Below are 18,035 nucleotides of genomic sequence, written 5' to 3' on the forward strand. Positions count from 1 at the left end.
TCAGCGTGACCAATCCCACACACTTTTAATATGGCAAATCTTTGGTGATAATTCTCATGAAATTTGTTAGATTCTACAATTATTTCTAAAATGTATATATTATGTAATTCACATCCCATTAGGAAAGCAAAAAGTCTTTAAGTGAAGAGTCGTATGTGTTTGTTTAAATGATGATGCTTCTGTCTTGATCACGATTATTCTAGACCTTCCTTGAGGAAAGAATATGAGGAAATATCATTTGTAATCCACTGAGAAACATTCTTATAATCAAAAGAAATCTTATTACTCCAAAAGTTAAACTAAAACATAAAAAGCCCCAGCTGGCATCCGCGCAGATCCTGCTTGTTTTGCTTTATATTAAATGAGGGAGGCAGACCGAAAGTGAGATAGAAGATAGCTAACAGAAAGGCTTAGATGATGGGAGTGTAAGCAGGAGTGTTTCAGTTTATCTAAAGCAATGTATGAAGAAGCCTGAGGAGCTCATAGTAAAGTGAATTAGATGTCACTTAGTGTGGAGGAAAGCCCAGGCTTTGGAGTCCCATAGGCCTGGATTTGAATTTGAATACTGGCCCTACCATTTACATGACCTTGAGCGAGTTCCTTGCCCTCTCTGGAATTCAGTTTCCTCATTTTTAAAATGGGGGAGTAGTACTTACCTCCTAGGATAGTTTTAAGTATTAAGTAACACAATGACAAAAAAGTGCTTAGAACAGAGCCTAGAACATGATAAAGCATTTAATAGCTGTTAGCTCTTATAGTATGAGTATTAAAATTACCATTGAGAAAGGAAAGAAGGGAATGAAGAATGAAAAAGGTATGGAAGGAGAAAGAAGTTAGTTATTTTTAATTTATTTTTGGGTGTTCAAGAATTGATAAAATCTCCCCCCAAAATTTGTAGAGGCATAGGGTTACAAATATTTTCCCAAGTAAAGACGTGAAGAAGGGGGAGGAGGAAGAGAAGGAGGAAAAATCAACTGGAAGCAACCGTCATGTACTGTAACCATCATTTCATAAGTCAAAAGACAGTGCAACCCCCAAAAAAGAAAAAAAATCTTAGGGTGTAATAACATAGTAAAAGGTAGTCCATCCCTCTCATAAAAGGTAAGATGACAACCTTACATTAGTAACATTTTGTTTGCCCACATCTAAGTACGTATAAATATTTATATGTATATAAATATGTGTATATTTTTATCTGTGAACTGGCGTTTGAGAAACATTGATCGGCAATTCCAGTCAGTTCAGAAAAACAGATTATTTGAAAATGAACATTATAAAACAGAACCATGGATGGACTGCTTCTGTTTTCCAGTGACAGTTTGCTAGAATCTCTAGTTCATATCTAAGCTGATGAGAATGCCAGAAGCAAAGTTGCTTAACTGTTTATCAGGTTTTTAAAAATTCTTCTCTCCAAAAAAAAAAAACAGTAATAAGATGAGTGCATTAGTAATGAATGCATCGGTACCCAGGAGATCATCAGGTTAAATTTGGAAAATATTTTAAATAGTTTCTTCCCTTAAAGGAAGTTACTTAATCTTTAAGGTTTTTATTAAGCTTTTAGGACCTAATAGATCATGTGCACTAAACCTGGGCACACCCAGGACTGTGCTCCTTCTGGGATTCTCAATGTTCACCCTGATGGCAGTGCTTGCTTCATCTCTGGGCAGACTCTCAAATATCATTTCCATCAGAATCACATACTTGTTCTTTTTATCTTAGTATTACACATCAACCTTGCCTTTTCAGTTTTCCCTACTCAGCTGACTCGCCTGGTAGCCATTTTTCAAAGATACTGCCGTTTTGCAGGAGTATGGGTGGTTGTGGAGAAGACTAAAACTGAAATGCCGATGGAGCCCCCCACTGCCAGGGAACAGGCTTTCCCAGTGCCCTCACTAACTCCCACAGACTTGATGCAGCTTAGTGCCTGGCATATGCCACATGTCCCACACGTCCCCAAGCTTCGTGTCTCCAGGGGAGCAACCCAGAATGCGAAAGGTGCCCAGGAGCCACTCTTCCGCAGATTGTATGAGGATCTTCAGTGTTTGCGGAACCTTCCCAAGAATGCCTTGTCTTGTCGTATTTTAAAGAAGAGCTTTATAAAAATCTCAACTGTACTACGATCTGAAAAATCTCAGCCTCTATTTAGAATCCTGTTATTTTTAAGACCTAATAAGACAACTAACATTTAGGCAAAGTATTAATCGCTTAACAATAATTATTAACTATTATAGCTTTCATGGGTTAGGTTTCTTACAGCATCAGCCCAAAATATCTCTCCTTTTGCTTCCCAAAATATTCATTTTTAATATTCACATGGAAATGTTCTAATCCACTTTTTTCTCTGAAGCTAATACAGGGTAAACATTTAGTTGAGTGGTGGCATTTTGTTTTATGGTTTTTAATTATGATTCAATCAAAACTGGTGGGGTTTGATTATGATTACATAGAGTAGTTTTCATTTTCCTTGGAAGCTTTTTACGTTATTATTCTATGGAAAGCCTAGGTCTTCTCAATATAATTTGCCAAGTAATTATTTTTTCTTATTTACTATGACTGTAGTTCTGCTGCTTAAATATTCATTGAGTGCCAGTTCTGTGCACTGAGCTAGGGTGAACATAGTCTGTTGTCTTATACTCTGGGTCTACAATCAAGTGAGTTTTATTCCTTACCTAAATCAATTAATCTAGTTAATATTATTATGTCTCAGTCTGAAAGTAAATCTCAAATCTGCTTTTAAAAATTATCTGTATTTTAGTCACTCCTCTATATCCATCTTATCTATCAGTCTGTCAATCAACTTATCTATTTATCTATTCAATATGTTTCACCTGAAGTGTTTTGACACTCTCCCTATATCATCATCTTAAGTTTTTAAAATAACTTCCCAAAGATAATCTAATTATTTCCCCTAAGGAATCTCATTATTCCCCCAAAGAATGTAAGGTTTCATTTTCCAGACAAAAGCAAGCATACTGTTCTCAGAACATCCTGGACTTCACTTGTAGTTCCTTCCAAAACCTGCATTTATTTCTTTTTGATGTACTGCTGTCATAAATCTTCTGAAAATGAGAGATCCCTGTGTCATGCCCTTGTGGTCATTTGAAGAACTCTGAAATATTTTTATCTTCAGTCTTGGTCAGTTAAAGGCTAACCTAAATCTTACTTTCTAAAGAAATGAAATTACTTTGTACTTTAAAAATGTATTGACGTGTTTATGATGGTGGATATACGAATCTATACGTGCGATAAAATTGCATAGAACTAGACACACACACACTGAACGCCCAGCAAACACGTTACTGAATTGAACTCACCACTTCTGCAGAGTTGTGGTCCCCTCCACTTGAAACACTGCAAGAGTCACTGAAATAGGAAGTTATTTTTACTATTTGGCCCCGTGTTCTTATAAAATATCAATCTTAAGTTTCATGTTGGGCCAAGGAAATCTGGCTCTTTCTTATCTCTGGCTCTTCTTGCTCTGTGCCTGAATGAGCTGATTCTTCTGTGCCTCAGTTTTTTGACATTTGCTGTAAGAATTTAACCTTCCCTGTTTCATAGAAGTGCGATGAGAATTAATTGAATTGATGCCAGAATGGAAACAACATTTAATCCAAATTCAGAAAACAAATGAAAATATCTTCATTCTCAGTAAATGAATTCCTCCCCTCATAGCACAATCAAGTTTGCGTTTAAAAATACTAACATACTCCTACTATGTATTTTGTCATTTATTTCACAGTTGTTTTAATATTTACTTATTTACAGATTCTAAATGTTAAACTTTGTTACAGTGAGTTTGCTCACTTTTAAAAGCATAAATACTCCATATTTTATTGTAAATATGCTATCATTTATGTCAGTGGTAACAACTAATATTTCTACAGGACTTGGCTTCTGTGGAACTCCAGACAGTTTCTATTTATTGCCTTATAACACTGTAATCTAGTTTTGCCATCAAATAATAGTTGGAAAAACTGAGCTTCAAGATAACTAACTTGTCCAGAGTTTCTCACCAACCAGCCCTCCTCCCCCAGAACCAACAGAATTATATTCTAACCCAGGACTAAAGTTGTTTCTTTTATTAGAAGAAACAACCGTTTCCTGCTTTTAAGAAGTCATCACTATTGAATTTGAAAGGAAGTGCATACATCCAAACCAGAGGAAGAGTGATGCTGTCAGTAAACTCATTAAATTAAAAGACTCCCTCAGTTGACTGCTTTGAGAACTTGGAGGGCAGTCAGTCCTCGAGAAAAGCAATTCTCAAAGGTAGAGAATACTGTGTGAGTCTTGGAAATGATACCTTTGAACCAAAATAAACTTTCATGGATATATATCAGTTAGGAAGAAAGCAACCTGTTTGGAACTATGTATAATAAACTTCTCTTCAATAGCAAAACCTTGTTTAAAAGAAAAACAAAGTAGGCCGGTTAGAGGAACCGAGTAGTGCAGTGATTGATCTGACTGCATGGTTCACATCCTGCTTGTCTCCCTGGTTGGATGTCGTCTTCGACAAGGTAAAATATGTGACCGCTTTCTATACCTCTGGTTCTCCATTTATAAAAGATGGGCGATAATAACGCTAGTCTCACTGTAGTAAACGACACATGGGCTGGAAGTGCTTAGCACAATGCACAAACATTAGTGGATACTCAAAAATTACTGTGTAGGATGAGGTAACTATGAAGAACGAACTTTGTTCATTATGTCCTTTGGTTATTGCAGCTCAGAGTATTATGAAAGGCAAAATAGCTTTTTTCATTCTAATAAGTGTATTGCTAAGGAAAATAAAATCTGATGCTTTTCATATTTTTGAGATCACAGATGTTCTTTTTTCTGATGAGTAAATATTGTGGAATGTTATAGTGGAAATGTCTTCCAAATATATTTGGTTCAGCAGTTGCTCACCATTCACAGTTTTATTATAGCCTTTATTGTGGGGAATTTCATGCCTTATAGTGTGTGATATGTTGATTGAAAATATTTAGTTTGTGGACTAGAGTTTTGCCAAATCCATTCTTTTGTTAAGCATAAATACATATAAAATAGATGCCTCTCACTGAAGAATTTGAAGTTCTAGCATGCTGTTTTCATTTTAGATCATAGCAGAACTTCAGACAACCATTTCCTCTCTGAAAGAGGAGAACAGCCGGCAGCAGCTTGCTGCAGAAAGGCGGCTCCAGGATGTTATACAGAAGTTTGAAGATGAGAAGAAGCAGCTGATTAGAGATAATGACCGAGCAATCAAGGTAATCTGAAGACTTCAGTAACCAGTGGCACCAGCTGCTTTAATGTAATTAAAAGGAGGGCTGAGATCCCCGCAGTGGGCAGATGAATGCAGGTATCTGGCTTGTTCACACAGCCTGCAGTAATTCCATTCACTGGACTCCACCTTTGATGTATCCAGTGACTCAGGCTGACTTCCCTCTAAGAGATCACATGCCAGCATAAAAAGTCATTTTTGGCAAGCCCAGTCCATTCACATTGAACAAATATTTGAAAAATACCCTGTCCTTTCTCTGGAGAACCACTTTGGAGCTGTCTCTTGAAATTAGAATGACTGTTTTAGCCCAGTACTGCTGGCTAATAAATTCAGAAGTCAGCTTCCAATTTACGTTCTATTCTTTGCCCACATCCTTTCATTATGTGTTCGCATAATGAGAAATAACCTGTCTGAGGTTTGGAATGCCAGCCGTTTGATGTGCTTTCACATAGTACAGGGTAGATGCATTGCTGCTGAGAACCGGGGTTGTTTCTAAATGGCTTCAGAGAATCACACCTTTAGTAGCAACAGAAAATTCCCTGGACCCTGATTCTTTAGGTGATAGGCAGTTAGATTTCAAAGTAGTTTTTTCTTGGCTTCATAGCATTGACTATTATTGTAAGCGTCTACATCATGCTGTGTTTAATCTGTGGGGATAAGCATCTGGGAACCTTTATAAATAAGATTTAAAAGAGAACAAAAATTTTTTTTCAAGAATTTCCAGCAAAAGATTATTTTTCAGTGATTTTACTTTGTTATAACAATACTCAAAGCATGTAGAGTAATCATACAAAGCAAAGAAAAATAAAGGAAACATTTGGGTTTTACCGCTGCCCTTTTCTGCCTAACCCCTCAGTCTTTCTTTTCTACAGCCTGCTGTAGGCTAGCTGAGTAATTTAGGGAAAAGTTAATGTTAACATAAGTCACTTTTTTATATATACCCTTTTTAAGCCTGGACAACACCAAATATAATAAAAAATCTTAAGATATGGACAAAACCTTGAAGGCTTCTCGCTTTAGAGGTGAGGACTTATTTTATTTTGTTGTTAATGAGATTTTCCCTGTATATTTCCACCTGTGAGCGTTTTTCCCCCTACATGTGATATGAGACAAAAAAGATGTTTCTTTTCCAAATTCTGGTAATTTAAAAAACCTTGGAAGCCTTTTTCCATTTACAAATGCGTAGGACATGCTCATTGATCTGTATGACTGTTTTGCTTTACGTGAACTGAGTTACATACTTTGTTTAAATTGTTTTAATTATATAAAAATTTCATTTTAAGTGAATTTCTTTTCCACTTTATGTCCAAATACCAAGTGGTAGGTAATTTCCAAATTTTAAGTAAATAATTAAATCCCAATAGAAGCAAAAAGGGAAAACATAAATTGTTTTACTCTGTAACAACATAGTTTCCAGCATTATTTCTTAAAGTTTAAAAAAAACTTGAAAGAAATGTAATTAATATAACTGCCTAGTTTTAATTATCTGTTTTTGCAGTTTTAATCCATTTACCTGTTAAGCGGGAAAAACATTCTGATCCTAATTTCCAACAAAATGTCAAATCATAAAGACTGAATTTAAAAGATGGCAGTGTGTATATATAAATATATATGTTTTATGACCTCCAAATATGGATACCACAGGTACTTGAAAATAATTAAAATTACAGTGTAAATAAGATATAGTTCAGTTTGTTGGTTTTGGTTTTTTTTTTTGAGGAAGACCAGCCCTGAGCTAGCATCTGCCGCCAGTCCTCCTCTTTTTTTTTGCTGAGGAGGGCTAGCCCTATGCTAAGATCCGTGCCCATCTTCTTCCACTTTTTTTCTATGTGGGACGCCTGCCACAGCATGGCTTGCCAAGTGATGCCATGTCTGCACCCAGGATCCAAACCAACGAACCCCAGGCCAGCAAAGTGGAATGTGCAACTTAACTGCTGCGCCACTGGGCCAGCCCCAGACATAGTTCAGTTTTGATTCACTCACTTAGATTATGTGTAAAGTGAATGACTTTTTTTTGTATTAATCTACATAAGATAATTAATTCATTAGCACTTATTGCCTTGGTTCTTTTTTTCTCAGGCTGTGTTACCAAAAATAATAGGAATAATAGCTGATATTTATTCAACATGGACTATGTATCAGGCTCTCTGCCAAACAATTTCATTCATCTCATGTTCTGTTATCTCATTTAAGCCTTAGAGTAATCCTTATGAGGAAGGTATTTCTATCATCCCTATCTTATAGATGGGAAAACTGAGGCTCTGAGGTTAAATAACCAGCCCAAGGTCATACTGCTAAACTGGGAGAGCCAAGTTTAAGTCACAGACTTTCTGACTTGAAAGCCTCAGCTATGAACTATTACACCAAATCTCAGCCTCTACATTCAGTCTATGAAAGTGAGTCAATGACCGAGTGCATAAATGAACCCAGATACCCTCATGCTGACTTCCGTCTGCCTGAACGATAACAGCACGTTTGCAACAGATGTCTGGTTTGGACATTCCAGTTACATTTGAGTGTTTTATACATATAAATACATAGATAGATAGTAGAGACACTCAGAGAGAGGCACAGTCACCATGAGGCTTGTTTTTGGTTTTCTGAAACCAAATGCACTTGTCTGTGTATATATTAAAATACGCTCATATGTACATAATATTTTGTAACATTAAATATTACTGTATTTAAATGTTCGTATTAAATAGTGCTATAAACACAGTGTGCGTGCTAATTGTGAAACGTACTTCACCGCATTTCTGGGTTGATGAGCTGAGCTCTCAAGTTGGTAATGGAGAATGGAGATGGAGAATAAACCTAGTACTCACTCTGCAGAGCCACAGAATAAATAAAACTTTCGTTAAAGTAATTCTTTGGAGAAAACTTGAGATATAAAGTATCTACTAAAACCCACTTAAAGGGCCACCATTCTGGTGCAGTGTAACTTGATAAAACATTTCTGCAGGGTAATTTGGCAATACCTATCGTTATTAAATTGCCTGAGAGACGTGCCTAGCCTTTGACCCATTTCCAGAATTTGCCCTAAGCTGGCAATTAAAGAGTTTCACTAAGCGTTAGCTAGCCAAAAAGATGCTCATTCTAGCATTCATTCATTTATCCAATAACTATTTAGTGAGCTCCTATCATATACCAGGCACCCACAATACCAGCATTCTCTATCTCCTTTCTATACTGTATTTTTCACCATGGTGCGTAAACTATGCAATATTGAAAATGACGTTGGAGAAGGATATTTAAAGATTTTGCAAATGTTCACAAGATAGTTTTCAATGAAAATACAGTTTATAAAGAATTATGTACATATGAGGTAATTTTTGCACATGAAAGTACATATAAAGAGAAACAAAATTGGAATCATATCAAAATTTTGCTGGTGGAGATCTCTGAGTGGTGGAATCTGTGGTAATTTTCTTCTTTTGTCTTAGCCCTATATTTTAAGTTATAGCATCACTTTTACAATAAGAAACAACAAAAATAGTTTAGTAAAAAAGGAAGAGCCACCAGCCTAAAGGAATCCAGTGGACATGAAGGAATCATGGTGGCTGAGACTAAGAGCAGGCGTGGTCCTCGCTGTCTGAGAAACAAAGATGAAGTGAAGTCTTTCACAAAACAGAATTCCTGGAGTGTGAAGAGTTATAGACGTAAACGCATTCATACAAATAGATCTTTTATGCTGTTGTATACCCCATCTGAAAAAGTCGAGGTCGAAAAAATCTTCATCACTCCTTACTCCTTACCTTCGAAGTCAAGCTTCTAAAAAGAGCTATCTCTGCTGCATAGCAAACCGCCCCAAAACTTGGTGGTTTAAAGCAACAGCTACGTTATATGCCCATAATTCTTTGGACCAGAGACTTGGGCAGGGATAGGCTGGATGATTCTGCTGCTCAGTGTGTAGCATTGGCTGGGGCCCCTCGTGGGGTTACATTCAGCAGGAAGCTTGGCTGGGGCTTCAGCGTCCAAGATGGTTTCAGCCCTCTCCATGTGGCCTTGCTCTCTGGGTAGTCAGACTTTTTACGTGGAAGCTGGTGTCTGAGAAAGTGCTCAAAGAGGTGAGGGCAGACCTGCACTTCTCTTAAGGCTACGATAGGAAAATTCACAGGAGCACTTCCACCACATTCTATTGGCCAAGACAGGTCCCAGGGCCAGCCCAGAATCCAGGTTGGGGGGAAATAGCCTCCACCTCTCAATGGGAGGAATGGGAGATTGTGAGGCCATCTTAAATCCACCACAATCGTCTCTCTTAAACATCCAGTTTTCATCTCCCATTCACTCCTGACCTGTACAAAATAGTACAAAGAAGAAAATATCTATGTCTATATTCCTACCACCGAGAATCAATGTTGTTAATTAACATTGTGGCATATTTGTATCCATCTTTTTTTTTAAGAAAATCTACTCTATTGTTTTTGTAAAAATGGATAATGGCAAATGCTCAGAAATAATTCAAAATGCAGGGAGGAAAAAATTAAAAATATTTAAAGTCATCCCAAATCCCATCACCCAGAAATAACCATCATAGCATTAACGTGATCATTATTTCAGATATCCTACTACATATAAGGAAAAAAGAGAAAGAAAGCCAAATAGATTTATAAAATGGGATAATACTCCAGATTCTATATTTTTGTTTGTTTTAGAAAACTCTTAACTTTACTTAAATTAAACAGATGAAAGAAACTAGAGTAAAACAGAAGGAATTGTTGAACATTGGACAGAATTTGATTTGGGGCTGAAAAATGAGTACATTAGTACGCTCGTACTTCCTCCCATCACCCCTCCTTACCACCTCTGACACAGAGGAGTAGTAGTATTTTTACACTGTCCAGGTTGATGATATTCGCCATTTGTCTTTAATCACGACCTTTGGTTTATACTCAAGCTATCTTTAATGGATGTGGTGCTTACCGCTAGGCCTTTTACCACAGCAACTCCATTCCCAAAGTTTTTACTTTGATTTGGTTCTTAATTGGCTGGATTTCTTGGTCAAGTAGCTTCTTCAAGACGCACGGTACTATCTTCCCTGAGTTGTTTCATGTTTCAGAATGTCTGCTGATTAACCTTTGTTTTTAAATGATGTGTTAGATGGGCACAATATTCTTGTTCACATTTCTTCCCTTGAGAACTGAAACGTTGCTTATCCAGCGTTTATTATTGCCGTGGAGAAGGCTGATCAAGACTAAGTTTTCCCTGGTGTAAATGGTTTGCTTTTTCTGAGGGATTCCTGAAGAAGTCTTTCTTTATCATGTAAGTTTAGTAAGTTAACCAGGATAAATTCGTTAGTTAACCAGGATACCTCTAAATGTTAAACATCCAATGTCAGATGTTTCTGAAGCATAGTGATTCTCTCTCTCTGTGAGTCAACCTTATCTGTAGTGTCTGCATTTTCTCTGGCCCGAGGGAAGCAGAAGGCAGAGCTGGATAGAGGTGTGCGTGCAGTGAGGTGGGGCTCACTGCCCTCTTTGTTTCAGGGCTCACACCACCTCAATGGGAGAGGGCGTATGCGCTCCCTCTGGGGTTTGAATTATCCCAATTTGGTGTATATCTCTGGAGTCCTGACACCTTCACTTCCCTCAGAGATTAACAGCTGGATATTTACCTGTTGTTCCACTGTATCCATCTCCACTTCTCTCAGTCAGAAGAGGAAAAAGATGAGGCTACTCACAGTTTTCTTCTCTCCAGATTTGGTGATATTAATAAAAATTCTCAGGATTTTGTTAACTCATAGCGAAATAATGATTCAGGGGACACTGGCAGATTTTGAAGTTGAGCCACTGTGCAACTCTCTTGTGTGCTCCAGAAGCACATTTCTTTCCTTGACCGCAGGCTTTTGAGGGTTTTTTGTATTGTGTCTACCTCACTACCCTATTTCAGTGCTGTTAGTGCATTTTTTCCAGTTTTTACTGTCGTTTACTCACTTCATTTGGTTTTGGGAGAGGGAAAATCAATCTGCCATCTGATCTTAGAAGCCTGTTTGACTCCTTAATATCATTTAACGAGGAACTTATGTTGGTCAGCTATTGCTGCAAGAATGCTACATAACAAACAATCCCCCAAACTCAGTGACTTATAATAACAAACATTTATTTTCCTTTCAACATGTGCAGATCACTCGTGTGGCTCAGATTTAGGCTGTGGATTGGCGGGGCTTGACCCCAGGCTTTAGGCTGGGTTCAGGTCTGCTCTACGTGTCTGCACAGTCTCCTTGGACTAATAGCTGTCCTCATGGTGGATTACAGGGGTGCAAAAGGGAGAGCAGAAGAACAATCACTGCAGCCTCAGCTTCGTTTCCATCCAATCAATGGGCAGGGAAATTGTATTCCCACTCTAGTAAGAGGCCATGATCGTCTGTGAACCTTGATTCAATCTGCCACATAAATGGTCTCTAAAAACTCCCTTCGCTCCGTGGCAGTACTTTCCCAGGTCATCTACCATTCTGAAACCCTTGTTCCCGTTCCCTGTCTCCCCTTCCTATTCTTAGCACTCAAATGTTGATATTACTCAAAGCCTCTTCTGTTTTCTCTGTATGTACTGTCCCTCGACAATCTCATCCCTTCACGTAAACTTCCATGCAAGTGAATTCTGAGTTTTCACCTCCACCCAGACTTTTTTTCTGAACTCTCCATCCACACTTCTAACTGCTGTTGCACAGTTTCACTTGGACGGCCCACAGGCTGCTCAAACTAGACATATTGTAAACTGAATTTATCTTCCTCCCACTCTTCCCTTCCCCCCAACCTGTTCTTCACTTTGTATTGATTATCTGAATTAAAGTACCACCATCATCCACCTGGTCACTCAAGTCAGATTCTGGAAGTCCCCCTGAATGGATTCTTCCCCTCCCTCTCGTCTCTTAGGTCAATTCCTAGAAATAACACCTAAATATCTCCAAACTCATACCTATTTCCCAGTCACTAGTTCCTACCTTCTTCGTCAGAACCTCCTCCTCTTTGGCCTTGCCTGTTACAGTCCATCCTGTGTAGAATTGCTGCCAGCAGCTCGGCCTCTCAGATCCATCCCTCACACTGTCATGAGGCGGCCTTTCTAAAGCACAAATAGGAGCATGTGCTTTGCTCCTTAAAATCCGTTAGTGGCTTTCCATTGCCTATAGGATAAAGCCTGTGCTTGTCAGCATGGCATACAAAGCATTTCATGATCTAAACCAACAGTTCTCAAGGTGTTGTCCTCAGACCTGTATGAGGCTGAGACCTTTTCAGGGATCAAAACTATTTTCATAATAACACTAAGATGTCACTTGCCTTTTTTGCTGTGTTCACATTTGCACTGATGGTATAAAAGCAATGGGGGGTAAAACTGCTGGTGTCGTAGCACAAACAAGGCATTGACACTCACGTACTGGTAGTCATTATTCTCTTCACCACCACATACTTGTGCTTTAAAAAAAAAACTGAAGCAATGAAGTGTGTTAATTTGATTAAATCTCACCCCTTGAGAGCACATCTTTTGAATGTGAATAGCAGGTACACATGAAGCGATTCTGCTGCGTCCTGAAGTAAGATGGTTGTCTCAAGGAAAAGAAGTTCTGTGTTGGAGTGTGAGCTGAACCGTAGTCACTTGGAAAGAACAATTGACAGGCAGAACTACACTTATTCAGATTTGAGTATCTGGCAGAGGTTTTCTTGAAAACGAAGAAAGTGAGCCTGACACTTCAAGGGCAACAACTGACTCTATTGTTACTAATGATAAAATATGAGCTTTCAAGCAAAAATTAGAAATTTGGAAAACTTGTGCCCTTGCTGTAGGCTTGACAGCTTCCCACAACTTAAAAACTTTTCTGATGAGAGCAGTGGTATTACTGAGGATGTGATGGGAAGAAAGGGGGAAGGATGTAATGAAGCTCATCACATTTGGAAGATTTATATAACTCACGGAACCAGTGCTTTCCGCATGACCAATACCTGATGTTACAAAATCATGCGTGGGTAAAAGATCCATCCTAAGTAGAAAAGAGGCCAGTGGATTTCAGTGCAACGGTGCAGCAAGATAGGGTTTCAGATTCCACACGGCAACTAACTTTTAAGAGACTATCACTTGTCAAATTTTGATGTCATCACAGGAATATCAACAATTGTCTGAAAAGCCTACTAAAATCTTCCCCCCTTTTCCAGTTACTTGTCCACGCGAGACTAGATTGTCTTCCTATACTTCAGCCAAAGCAGCATATTGCAAGAGATTGAATGCAGAAGCAGATATGAGAATTCTGCTGCCTTCTAAGGCAAACAGTAAAAAGATTTGCAAAAATATAATGCATAGCCACTCTTCTCACTGAATGTGTTTTGCTTTAGAAGATAGTTATTTTTAATTAAAAAATACATTTATGTTCACATGTAATGGGTTTATTACTGTCATTTTAAAATGAATTAACAAATGTTTTGATATTTCATAGTTTTAATTTATAATGTGGTAAATATCAATAACTATAACCCACATAGCAGAACCTCTTTGAGGTTTTTGAGTTTTGATTTTTAAGAAGGTAAAGGGGTACGGAGATCAAAACCTTTCAGAAGCACTTGTCTAGCTCTTGCCCTCCTCTCCACCTCATCAACTGCCAGTCCTCAACATTCGTGCCGTGCTCTCTGTGATCCCGTGAACTCTGTGTAAAGTCCTTTTCCTTTAAGACTTAAATGTCATCTTTTCCGTGAAGTATCAGAGAGAGGAGGTCGTACCAGCTTTGTTCACTCTTCTGGTGGAGTTTTTGCTGCACTGTGATGCTGTCCACCATCCCTTATCCAAAGCCTTGAGGTTGGATGTGTTTTGCAAATCAGAATCTGCAGATTCGAGGGAGGTGATACGGTGCCTGTACTGTTCCCCAGTGGGATTTGGGGAGACACACTGTGCAGACACACAAACGCACAGTGAAACGTATGCATATCCCCCATAAATGGGACAAGTAGAGACTATAAACACCCTCGCAACATCGGTTAGGTTTTGTTGCCTCACAAGTTAACTGTAGCTTTTCAAAAATAATTTGTGGTTTTCAGAGGATTTGGGGATTCCAAGATTGCAGATAGGAGATTGTGAATCTGTATTTTGATTAATTCTCTTTCTCACCTACTAGACTCTAAGCTTCTTGAGAGCAAGCACTTACCACGATGTTTGGTTTGATGGAAGTGCTAAAAATATGCTGAATAAATTAATGATGTTGCCTCATAAATCAAGGCTCTGAAAACTAATAAGTTCACTTTATTCTCATGTTATTTTATTGATGGCAGCAAGCTTGTAAATATTTTGTGATAGTACAGCAGTTATGTGAAAACAACTCCGATCTTTGGTAACAGTGATGTCTTTTGCCTGATTAGGCATTTTCTGATAAAATCCTAGACCTTGTGTATATTATTTGAGAGCATAATTTGTATACTCCAGGGAAAGTCTCCCAAAAGGCTGTGCACCAAAGCCAAGTTATCTAAATGTTCGTTACAATAGCCCCTGACTCAACAGAGGTTCACTGGGGGAATTGGTTAGAAGTAGTTCTACAGAAAGACTGTGGAACATTCTTCTGGCATCACCGCACCACCAGGGCTAAACCCTTTCTTTGAAGCTAGTGTATTGAAAGTTCCTCACTGTGAAGCCAGATGTCCAAGCAGAGATTTCATATCAAGGAGAAATGTTGTAAAATTTTTGCTTGCAGGCACAGAAAAGAGATTTTAAAGCATTGATGCTTCTCTCCCTTGGCCACTGACTGGAGTTCACGAGAAAAGGTCGGCTGCCAGTAGGACATCTAGAAATCTGGTCTGTGTTACCAGAAGGGCTTGGGGCGGGGGGGGGGGGGGGGGGGGGGGGGAGAATATTTCATAAGATTGGGCAATTCTCACTGTGCTAAAAGCTTACAGGAATCCATTTCCCAAAGAATAAAATTACAAACCTCATTGTGGGGTTTTAGTAGCATTGAGAAACAGAAAGACATCTCAGTGTCTAGCATCAAATGGCTTTGTTTGGGACCTGTTCATTATTTAATTCTTGTCTCCCCTGCATGCATGTCCTAAAGGCGCAGAGGGAAGTGGCATTTTCTTTGTGCCCTCCTGAATTAGAATTAATAATGCTAAGAATAGAAATGCATTTTCCATCCCACCCAAGAAGGCTTGCCTCCTCACTCAGAAAGGAAGACAGAGCCATTTAGTCATAGTAGCATAAAGCAAAAGTCCCATTTTCCAGGAAGAATGCTCTGGAAGATAAGCCTGGATACAGTGTGACAGTGAATTATGACTTTTCTTCCTAGAGTAAGGAGAAGCAATAACAGTAAATGAGTAGAGAAGAAATGCACAGTTCTCCCCCCAAAGTATTTTACTCCATATCCTTCCTCCAGCTCTATTTGCTGGCAAATTTTTATTTTATTTAAAGACTAGTTGAAGATTATTTATTCAGAGGACAAAATCCTTCAAGCACTAGGAAAAATATTTTTAGCCCATGGGACTGCCCTATGTATACTAAGGAATCAGTTAGGATTTGATGAGTGAATGCACGAATGACTGAGAGAGTGATTGAAGGAGTACAGGTGAAAACAGAATCTCCTTCACCCATGGTAGGTAAATTTTATCTTCAGAAGTCACTGAGTGACTGTATATGGTTAATTTTATTATCACATGGTCCAAAATAGGAATTGCTTTGGTTAGTCAAATATTGGAATATATATGCATCATTTAGTTTTTTTAATATTTAAAAAAATTAACAAATAACTATTTAGAAATATTTCAATCTCTAATAATTCTGAACTATATCAGAAACGATTTCAAAGTCAGTATGATGAACATATGAGCTGAAATATATCATTGTAAGCCTCAAAAACCAAAATTACTGAATGATCACTGCATATATACAATGTGTATATGCACACAATGGTATATATTCACACACACATGTATATCCAGGGTTCTATGGAATCCTAATTATTAGAAGACTTGATAAGGATTTAATATATTCATTATGGTAAATAATGTTGTGATATTTTGATTGAATTGGCTGTTTGCCTATTCTCTCTAGCAGAAGCTGGGTTTCTGTTCAGTCTCTGGCGACTCTTGACCAACCTCTCTTTCACCGTTTATCAATATTGAAGTTCATGCCTCTTCCTTTTAACTATCATGATATTATCTCTTGCTCCCCAGGATTTCTTCCTAAAGAATTCAACACTTTGCTCTTGTCTTCCTATATGCCATCCTCCAGCTTCAGCACTGGTGGCAGCAACACCCAGTTGGTGTGCTGGCATCGGCTTGTACTGGCTTGAGCGAGCCGATTGTTAAATTGTCAGGAATTCTGCCAGCTGGAATGTGTGCACCATGAAAGTCAGTGCACACTGCCACAAGTATTTTTTGAGAGCCAATTATTAAACATTGACCAGCTTACTGCTGCCACAGTAAGCCATTTCCCCCACTTTCTTGAAGAAACTGACTTCCAGCTCAAATCCCCGTGGTCATGGTGACACTCAACCTTCTCAACACAAGGGGTATTTGGATGGACGGGTGGATAGGCAGCATTCCGCTGTTACTCTTGCTACTCTTTCCAGCTACTGACCAGTTGCTTGCTCTGCTTTTTCTGATATTTATATGATTCGGCTCTTCCAAATATTCCCTTAAAATTCCTTTTCTAATCCCAACATAATACAGAAAGTTACCCCCTCTCTAAATACAATAGTGTTTGCTCACTTCTAATCATTCTCTGACTTTCATGCAGCATTTGACTATATTGACCAACAAGTTTCCTTCTAGAACGGAGTTTGGCAAACTTTTTCTGTAAAGGGCCAGATGGTAAATATTTTAGGCTTTCTGGGCCATACGGTCTCTGTCACAGTTACTCAGCTCTTGCTGTTGTGGTATGAAAGCAGCCATAGACAATCTGTCAACAAGTGGGCATGGCTATGTTCCAATAAAACTTTATTTACAAAAACAGGCTTGGTGCCAGATTTGGCCTGCTGGTCATAGTTTTCTAACCCCTGCTCTAGAAACTGACTCTTCACTTGGTTTATATGCTACTTCTTTTACTTGTCTCCTCTATTAATCTCTCTCCCTCCTAGTTGGGTGTTCCTCAAGTCTGTGTCCCGGGCTTTGCTTTTCCTTTTCTCTTCCACAGTGAGCTCATCTCCTCTGTGACTTCAGCTGTCACTTCTGCAGAGATGGTTCCCAGAAGCCTCGGCCTGATTCCTGGTTGGGTCCTGTATCTCCCACTGCCTGTAAATCATCTTCTTTGGAGGATGTACTGCTATTTAAAACTCAGTAACTATAACATTGAATTATCGTCTTCCCTTCCAAACTGGCTCGTCTTTCCAGTCTGTCAGTGTTACCCCCAGTCTTTCTGTTTCTTGCTAGAAACTTGGGATTCATCTTTGTCCTTTGTCTCCTTCATCCCAGTTTATCTCAAGTCTATCATCAGAGTCCTAGCATGCACTTTCTTATTCCTCTGATATGACCCTCTTCAGGGCCCTTCTCAACTTGCGATTGATTTAAAACAGCCTCCTCTCAGCTGACGCCCCTGCCAAAATCTCTCAGCTCCAGTCCAGGATGAAGAACTCTGCCAGAGAAATCTTAAATCACTGATTTCCCTGCCTTACAAAGAGTGTTCAGGAATCAATAGGAAAAGACTAACAAGCCAGCAGACAAAAAGAGCAAAGGATCCGAACACAGAATTCACGTTGTGAATTCAGCAAACGTGAAAAGTATGCTTATTCTCATTCATAATTAAAGAAATGTGAATCAAAACTACAAAGTTTCAAAGGGCCTGGCTGCCACTTGATGGGCATCAACTTTGAATT

General features: G+C 38.6%; 1 protein-coding gene across 9 annotated transcripts in view; it reads left to right on the forward strand.

The window, feature by feature from the left end:
• The window catches only part of CEP112 (centrosomal protein 112), a 504,767-nt gene that overhangs the window by 358,376 nt on the left and 128,356 nt on the right, over window positions 1-18,035 (forward strand). For 8 of the 9 annotated variants that reach the window (XR_011493899.1, XM_014847643.3, XM_070483473.1 and 5 more), the window contains one exon: window positions 5,097-5,246. The exons of the other annotated variant lie outside the window; for it this stretch is intronic. Coding sequence is in view for 7 of the 8 variants with exons in the window: in XM_014847643.3 (XP_014703129.2) it covers window positions 5,097-5,246 (150 nt within the window). In the remaining variant the exon portion in view is untranslated. The remainder of the gene's footprint in view (window positions 1-5,096; window positions 5,247-18,035) is intronic. 9 annotated transcript variants of the gene reach the window in all.

Source organism: Equus asinus, chromosome 13, assembly GCF_041296235.1.
Source record: "Equus asinus isolate D_3611 breed Donkey chromosome 13, EquAss-T2T_v2, whole genome shotgun sequence".
Lineage (NCBI taxonomy): Eukaryota > Metazoa > Chordata > Mammalia > Perissodactyla > Equidae > Equus > Equus asinus.